Source organism: Coenobita brevimanus, chromosome 104 (assembly GCF_032717465.1).
Source record: "Coenobita brevimanus isolate Jiangsu-jjx chromosome 104, ASM3271746v2, whole genome shotgun sequence".
Lineage (NCBI taxonomy): Eukaryota > Metazoa > Arthropoda > Malacostraca > Decapoda > Coenobitidae > Coenobita > Coenobita brevimanus.
In genome coordinates this window covers 24,289,974-24,299,036 of record NC_137057.1, presented here as the reverse complement: position 1 = coordinate 24,299,036, position 9,063 = coordinate 24,289,974, and the positions used below count along the sequence as shown (strand labels likewise).

The following is a 9,063-nucleotide window of genomic DNA, read 5'->3' as shown; positions in this document are numbered from 1 at the left end:
CGGCTTTGCTGACAAGTCTGGTCTCTAGGTCCTCAGTATGGTTAAAAAAAAAAAAAAAATCAATACTGAGCAAGTTTACTGTATTCATATTCATGTACCGAGTACCGAATCGATACTCGGTACTTTTTTTTTTACTGGTACCGGAAGTGACACTACAATTTTGGGCAAGTACCGGTACCGTTACCGACGGTACTTTCTGCGTACCGGGTGCCCACCTCTGAGTGCGTGTGTGTGTGTGTGGGGGGGGAGAGAGAGAGAGAGAGAGAGAGAGAGAGAGAGAGAGAGACACACCCATAAAAATTCCATGTATACATCTTTCTTCTCGTTAAAATCTTCCACAGGAGTATCCCTTAATATTTAACAATACACAACCCAGTCTCTCATTGTCTCTTAATATCCCTGGGTTTTCTTTCTCTACGAATCTTGGATAGATCATACTGGCACCCTTGCAAAATCTGCTTCCAAGAGATTAAGTGTACTAAACCGACTTCGTGTTTTCTCTAAACTACACAGCTGTTGACTTTGTATAGGGGTCTTATTCGCCCGTGTGTGGAGTACATCTAGCATGTTTGGGGTTGGAGTGGTTCCCCACATACAGTTCTTCTAAACAGTGTGGAGTCAAAGGATTATTGTCTATTAACATCCCCTCTATCAATGACTCCCTTCAACCTCTCTCTCTTCTCTGCATTGCTGTATCTTTATCTCTGCACCTTCCTTGTTTCAGTGATTTTCTGAGACGTCTACTTGCACCCCTCATCCCTTTTGGCAGGCGCATAGCACATTTCTGGAAGCACACTTTCACCCCTTCTCGGTCCAGCTATCTAATGCAAGAGTTAAAAGATACTCTCAGTCATTCATGTATGCAGGTGGTCAGCTCCGAAACTGCCTTCCTCAGCATGTATTTTCCTCTGTCTATGACCCCCATCACCTCTCAGAATAAATGAATCTTCAATTTTGCATTGTCGTGATCTATTTTTTTATGTAAAGAACATCTTCTGGGGTTTGAAGTCTTTTGTTGTTTCTTCCTTGCATGAAAAATTATAATTTTCGATTGCCTGTATCTTAAGCTTTCATCTGATCCATTTTAAAGTTTTTTTTTTTTTTCCTCGTTATACGGGACAGCTAGCATTGTTTTTCGATGTCTCTCCGAGCACTCCTACGTTTGCTGTACAACAACTTCGTTCGCCTCAGTGTGGTAAGCCCGCAGCAGCCGACACTGACGATGTTATATGTGGCCGTGTAGGGTCGTCATTGTTAGTTGCTGCGGACTCACCACACTGATTTTCAAAGTCCATGGGGAGAAAAACAGGAGAGACGATCGGACTCTTCATGCGGACTGCTCATCCCAAGGTTTCGTTTGCAAAGGCCCCTAGTTCGTAAAAATTCGTATATTCTTGACAACTCTTGCCCCGGATCAGCGCTGACTACGCCAAAGCCACCTGCTCCATTACTGTTGAAGATTAAGGACCATGGTTTGACGGAACTCGTTTTTGTGGTTGGAAAGAGGCTGCCGGTGGTGAGGAATCCCTTCACGTAGTGACATCGATATAACCGAGCAACTTCGCTAACGGGCTAAATGATCGTCACTGAACTCCTTCCCTATCCTATGAAAAGAACCTGGTAGACTGCAAGATGGTAAACTACTTAAAAGAGGTTTGAGTTGGTGCCTCGTATGTCCAGTTGAGGCATTAGTGTCAGAGGAACACTTTTCATGTGATCCCTATTAAAGAAACTTCCCAGTGTGGTTGCACCTGATTAGTATAGTTCCTTTGATGACTGGAATGCACAGGCTTCAGCACCAAGACAAAGCAGTGTTCCCTTGAAGAACTACCATTAAGGATTATGTTGAAAAGGGAATTATATATATTTATACATTACCGTTCCTCAGAGTTCAGGAGGAAAAGAATTTATGTGATACTTTTTATCATTTATATTAATTACCATTATTAAGAACTGGGTAAAAAATAATAATGATCTATGTATTAGTTAGGTAATAAAAACAATGTAAGATGCTGCTTTGGATTTATTCACTTACACACTCGTGTGCGCACGCACACACACACACACACACACACACACACACACACACACACACACACACACACAGAATGGAGATTGGTCCTAGTTCCGGTTCACGTTGGTTCAGGTCGGTTCAGCAGGTTCCATGTTATCCAACAATTCCAAAAACTGCTCTAAGCAAGCACAAGATGAAGTCGACGAGCTGTGGGGGAGAGAGAGAGAGTGAGTTATAGGAGTTATGGATCATTTTTCAGGAGAGAGAGAGAGAGAGAGAGAGAGAGAGAGAGAGAGGGAGAGAGAGAGAGAGAAGATGTAGGGCTTATAGATCTTTCTCAAGAGAGAGAGAGAGAGAGAGAGAGAGAGAAAAGTTATAGGGCTTATAGATCTTTCTCAAGAGAGAGAGAGAGAGAGAGAGAGAGAGAGAGAGAGAGAGAGAGAAAGAGAATTTATAGGGCTTATAGATCTTTCTCAGGAGAGAGAGAGAGAGAGAGAGAGAGAGAGAGAGAGAGAGAGAGAGAGAGAGAGAGAGAGAGAGAAGTTACAGACGTTATGCATGTTTTTTTTCCTGTGAGAGATAAGTTATAGAGGTTATGGATTTTTTTGTTTTCAGTTTAGAACAACTACGATGTAACACAAAGTAAAATTTCAACAAAAGAGTGATAATGCTCGTGAAAGTAAACTTCGTATGTTAAAACATATTTTTATTATTTTAAAATAAAAAATATCAGATAATTCTCTCTCTCTCTCTCTCTCTCTCTCTCTCTCTCTCTCTCCAACATTTTTTCTATATCTATCTGCCATACTCACAAAGCCTAGTATCTTCAGCTTCGACAGCAGACACGCGATGACCTTCGGGAGGGTTTCAAGGCCGAAGATTTCTACCAAGATATCCAAGTTCACCTCAGGTGATGTGTCGACTGTGGTAGAGGAAGGGGAGAGGGTCGATTAGGTCAAGTGATTAGAGAAGTTGCCTGATGTTTGTAAGGACATAGGCAATCCAGGCCAGGGCAGGGTAATGAAGAGGAATGCAAGGCAGGGTAATGATGAGGAAGGTATGGAAGGGAAGCATAAATAAGAAGAAGGCAGGGCAGGGCAAGCCAGGTGAGCCGGTTGGAGTAATGTTGGATGGGGATGCGACTGAGAGAGAATAAATCTTTCTCACTCTAGTTCTTTAGGAATCAATGTAATATCTTCGTCATCGACATCATTATCGTCTTATACTTATCCGACCTCTACATCCCAGAAATAAAAACAAATCAACCAGAAGATTAAAAATTTTTACCACACCACAAATAAAAACAAATTTGCCTGTAGATCAAACATTTTCGCCACACTAAACTACTTGATGAATCCAGTTTGGCAGAATAACCTGAAGATAAGTCATCATATTAAAGCGATGAAGTTTAGCGAATACAAGAAAATCCGAGTTGATGACATCTAACAAGTACATGGAGAAGAACGAAGCTTGATCGCAAAAGAATAGAAGGAAATATAGTGTTTTAGGAATTTAACAGTGATCAAAGCACGAGACAGAGCTATGGGACCTGAAGTTAGTCGTAGGATAGAAGAGGCATATTAGGGCACTGTGAAACATGGGGAAGAAGGGGTCAGGGTAGGAAAGCAAAGTGACCCTGACGGTCCTGTAATGATGCAAGCAGCGATCTTCAAATACTAGAGACCGAAAAAGGATGGAAGTGCTGGTGATGAAGTGTTCCAGGTTTGAATGTGGAATTAGATGACATAGCAGAGTGAATGAGGACAAAGAAGCTTGAAAGACCAGGGACTTGTTAAAGTAGACGTAGTGCAATGGAATAGGCAGATCAGGGTATGTTATGATATAGCCAGTAGAGAGAAGGTGTGGTGGGAGATTGATGACAGTATACAGATTAGAAATGGAGTTAATGAGGGAAATGATGAGAGTTAGACGAAGGAGGAAGGATAGTGATGAAACAGATTTTTAACTAGAGGTGTGACCATCCAGGTGTGTGAGAAGTGTGTTTGGTATAAAGCAAATTGGAATGAAATGACTTAGGGGAGAACAACTCTATCAGTCGTCTGTGAGGACAAGAAGTGAAGCAGCTGAGGTAAATCGTGAATAAGAACAGGATGAGTGTGACGTAATTTTAAGATAGCTTTACGTAGACCATTAAATAATGCAGCTGAGAAACAGAATGAGAGTGACTGAGGTTGGTTTCTCTTGCTTTCCGGCACCACCAACCTGGAAGGAGTAACATGTGGTGAGAATAGAATAAAGTCATAGTGCTGCCACCAAAATAATATTAACCAGAGTAAAACAGAATCACATAAAATATGGTATGGTATTGGCGCCAGAGTAAGACAATATTGCTTAAATCTACGATATGAGAGTCAGAGAAAAACAGAATCGCATAACATAAAGCTAGGGTATGAGAGCCAGCGTATAATAGAATCACATAGCATTAAGTTAGGGTATTAGTGCCAGTGTAAAACAGAATCACACAACATAAAGCTAAGGTATGGGAGCCAGAGTAATCACATAATATAAAGAATGGGTATGAGAGCAAGATTAAAACAATCACATAACATTAAGCTGTGATATGAGAGACAGGGTAAAACAGAGTAAGAAAATCAGCTTAACACAGAGTGACTGTATGAAAAGGAGCGTAAAACATGGTAACAATATGAAAATCAGCTTAAAACAGTGACAATATGAAAATCAGCTTAGAATGAGTGACATTATGCAAATCAAGATAAGAGAGAGTGACATTGTGAAATTCAGCGTAAAGCATATAACAGTATGAAAATCAGCGTAAAATAGAGTGATATTACGGGTAATGTTAGCGAGAAGGTCCAAGTTCACTTCCAGTTTCAACTCTGCGACGCACTCTGTCAAAATTTCCTTTATTGTTTTCAGCAGGTCTTCTGTGAGGCCTCCGCAGAGTATGTCAAGTTTCAGGAGGCAGCCTAACACGTTGATCTTGCACTTGGGTAACAGAAGTGGCCCCTGACATGCTACGTCGACTGTAGAGGGTTCGGAGAATGGGGTTATTAAAGGCGGGGAGAAAAGAGGGAGGCAGGGAAGGCATCTGAAAAAGGGAAGAGGAAAGAGGGAGACAGAGGTGGAAACAGGAAGGACGGAGAAAAAGAGAGAGGAATTGGTAGACAGTTGGAGGTAGTGAATGTTCTCCTTCACCTATTGTTTGGCTGTGGAGGGTTACGGAGAGTGTTAGTAGAGGTGCAGGTGAAGGACGAGGCAAAGGAAGAACGGAAAAGACAGATAAACTGAAAAGAACGGGGAGGAGGACAGAGAGGAAGAAAGGCTCTTCCTCATATGCTGCTTTGGCTGTGTGAACTTTTTAGACTTTAGAATATAGGAATATATGTCTACGTGTATTATCTGATGGAAGTTTTCCTAGATTCGACCCATTACTAGTAAAAATAATGCAAATAAAGTAACTTCTTTATAGTAAGCTTGTGACAGTAGGAGAAAGTACCTGAGATAGAACGTACCCGAAACTTTCACCAATCTCCATAAGTGGGTATTGAGTAAATGAGTGAGTGAGATGGAGCATCCGTTGAGTATGAGTGAACTTGCATGGGGTGAAGCGAGTGTGAGTGTCTGTGGGAGTTAGTTAAGACTGAAGGTGTGAGAGTATATAGTAGAATCTTTCAGCTGCGTTAGGTTTATTGTCTGTTTGAATGATGTGTAAGTGAATCAGTAAATACAAAAAATACTGCTGAATGGATATGTGTGTGTGTGTGTGTGTGTGTGTGTGTGTGTGTGTGTGTGATATCTTCTGATACCAGAAAGTATGCCAATGAATGTGAGACTGAATATGCATGTTAGAAGGAGAACCATCGAATGAGAGTGACATTCAGACGGCAACCACAACACAGCCACTAACCAAGCGGAGGAACGACAACGTCAATGAAGACGTTGGACCCGTTGCAGGGCAGAAGCTGTGCCAGACTTCCTCCGGCCAGAACACCCATGACGATGAGACTGAGAAGGGCCGTCCGCATGGTGGTGGTTGTGGAGGTGGTGGTGGTGGTGGTGATGCCTGTAGGGGAAAGGGAGAGAATGACTGTGGGAGTGGGGTAGGTAGGTGAAGGGAGGTAGCGTGGAGAGTAAGTGGGAAATTATTGAAAGCAATTAAGGGGAGGGAGAGTGAGGGATGTGTAAGGAATGAGATGGGAAGTGGTAAGTGGACTGAGAGTGGGAGATGAATGGGGAGTGTGTGTGTGTGTGTGGGAGTGGGGAAGGAATGTAAAGGGAGGTAAAATGGGGGATGAGTGAGGAATGCCTCTGAGAGTCGGGTAGGAACTTAAAGGGGGGGGGAGAGCGGGGCATGAGTGAGGAATGAGTGTGGAATTGGCAAGGCAGGTAATTGGACGGAGAGTGAAGGATAAGTGGACAGCGAATGGGGGAATGGTAAGGCAGGTATGGGAATGGAGGTGAGGCATGAGTTGGCAGTGAGTGGGGAAGTGGTAAGGCAGATATGGGAATGGAGGTGAGGGATGAGTGGGGAGTAAGTGTGGGAATGGAGACGGAAACTGAGGGAAGCGTGAGCGAGTAGTGAAGAATTGGTAAAGTTACGTGCTTATATTCTTTAACCTTAATTTTTCCCAGATTTACATCTATTTTCAGCTTATTTCATGCAGCTCAGTGGTAGGATAGGACAAAACTTCGTCGTTACATCCTTTCTTTGACTATCTTCCTGTTCTAGTGTTAACCCGTTATTGCAAATCAGAATTCACCATGGAGAGATGACAATTTTAGGCCAAGTTAGAGAGAAATTAATGCCAAGAGAACCAAGGATCAAACAACTTCCGGTATATTTTTTTAATTTCTTCAATAATGCTATTTTCCTGTTAAAAGATAGAGAGAGAGAAAAAAAAAAACAGCTTATAGAAGAAATCATGTCTGCTTAACTTTAGCTCATCAGGTGAATTTTTCTGTATACTGTATTACCAAGGGCTAATGGACACATAAGTGAATGGTTCACGATCGGTGTGGGCGTGCGGCAAGGTTGTGTGATGTCCCCTTGATTGTTCAATATAAATATGGATGGGGTGATGAGAGAAATAAAAACACGAGTAATGGAAAGAGGGATGGCGCTGGTAATGAATGGTGATGATGGAATATCTCAAATTTGTTGTATGCTGATGATGCAGTACCGCTTGCAAGTACCGGACAAGACCTTGGTAGGCTAGTGCAGAATTTTGTTGATGTCTGTGAGCGTCGTGCCTTGAGAGTAAATGTAGAAAAAAGTAAAGTGATGGTTATTGAGAGAGAAGGTGACTCCCGATGTGATGTCACAGTGAATGGAGAGAGACTGGAATTGGTGAGAGTTCAAATACTTGGGTACAATGATAGAAAAGGGAGGAAAATGTGCAAAAGAAGTTGAAAGTAGAGTGACACAAGGAAGAAATGTGGCTGGTGCAATGAAGGCCTTGATATGAAACAGAGGCTTGAGTGTTGCAGCTGCACGAGGCTTCCATGAGGGAGTGTTAGTGCCAAGTCTAACATATAGGTGTGGGACTATGGTGTGGCATGAAAATGAAGTCAAGAGTAAGAGCAGTGGAGATGGGACTGCTGAGGAATGTATGTCGAGTACAGAGGGTGGATAGGATACGTGAAAGGTGTGGCGTGAGGAAGTCGGTGGACACCAGAATCGAAGAGAGTGTCCTGAGATGGTATGGTCATGTGGAAAGAATGGATAACAATAGAGTGGTAAAAAAGGTATACCTGAGCGAATTTGAAGGAGGGAGGAAGCGAGGTAGGCCAAGAAGAAGGCGGAAAGATATGGTGGATGAGTGTGTGAGGAAGGGAGGTTTGGAAGTCGGTGAGGCTAGGTAACTGACAAGAGATCGAGCTGGCTGGATGAATTTTGTGAGAAGTGCGTGATCAGGGATTTTGGCACCCCTTGTGAGCATGGCAGCGTCCTGATTGACTCAATCGGATACGTTTGTGTGAAGCTGCAGAATGTGGTGAATGTTTTTGGAGTATCCGGTGGAGCCAGGATTCCGGGGGCTTGAGTGGTGACTAAGTGGAGGTGTGGCCTGTTTGAATTGGGAAAGTTTGTGCTGTCTGGACATTGCTACTCCTCGCCCTGCCCTTGGGTGTGAAAAGAGGTCTGGATGATGATGATGATGACCAAGAGGGAATATGGTAATAAAATAATGGCTATAGATCCTGAGTGAGTTACTGGCAAAGTCTAATCGAGATTTTATGCCGCATATGTACACAATAATAGTAACTTATTTTGCTGTAGGATGTGAAAGCTGTCGGTTTTCTCTAAGTTAATCAAGGATTGTAGCCAATTCTGTAGCAGAGTTTTTCCCACAAGTAAAGAAAATCAGATGGTTTTACGGCGTACTTGATAACAAAGACTTAGTAGTAGTGAGAGGGTAACCAGTTTTAAAAGAGATTTTAGCTTGTTTCACCACAAGAAGTGCCCAGAGGTGAAGAAATGTTAAGAGATAGCACGTATAAAATGGGTTGTATCTGAATTAACTTTACGAATGAGGTTACCTGATTCTTTGCTGTGGAAGTGAAGGTTAGTGGAGTAACGTGGATAGGTGTGGATTCCGTATTTTATAGGGATATGATACCGAGGAGAATGTAAGGGGATATGGAAGGAGGAATGTACAGAGGTAAAGGTGAGGTAGTGGGGGGAGAATGGTGGGCGGTGGAGGAGAAAAGGAAGGAGAGAGGAGGAAAGAGGGGACGGCGAAAGGAGGGAGCGAGTTAAGGGGGTGCGGTGAGAAAGCGAGAGAAGGAGGGAGGGAAAGGAGGAGCAGAGCATGCAAGGACCTTGAGAGAAGACGGAAGATAATTAAGGAGAGTGAGAAGAGACTGAGATGGAGAAAAGGAGGAAAGACGGTGATAGAGAGGAGGGGAAAATGGGTAGTCGAAGGAGAGAGAGAGAGAGAGAGAGAGAGAGAGAGAGAAGGTGAGGTACCTGTTTGCAAGGTGATCTGCTGTTACCAGTTAAGATTTACGTTGTTCCCAGACTGTTTTATCTCAGTAAGAAAAAAACATGGAGAACAGAGTTTAAACAC

The 9,063-nt window shown here is 42.8% G+C and overlaps 1 protein-coding gene across 1 annotated transcript; it reads right to left on the bottom strand.

The window, feature by feature from the left end:
• Positions 1 to 1,995: 1,995 nt before the first annotated feature.
• Positions 1,996 to 8,560, bottom strand: LOC145415944 (uncharacterized). The gene is made up of 5 exons (XM_080285049.1): positions 8,534 to 8,560; positions 5,904 to 6,059; positions 4,828 to 5,019; positions 2,827 to 2,936; positions 1,996 to 2,221 (listed from the first exon to the last, which is right to left on the bottom strand). The coding sequence occupies exons 2-5, from the start codon at positions 6,019 to 6,021 to the stop codon at positions 2,168 to 2,170; spliced, it is 474 nt and encodes a 157-aa protein (XP_080141175.1). The 5' UTR covers positions 6,022 to 6,059; positions 8,534 to 8,560; the 3' UTR covers positions 1,996 to 2,167.
• Between the last annotated feature and the right edge of the window lie 503 nt (positions 8,561 to 9,063).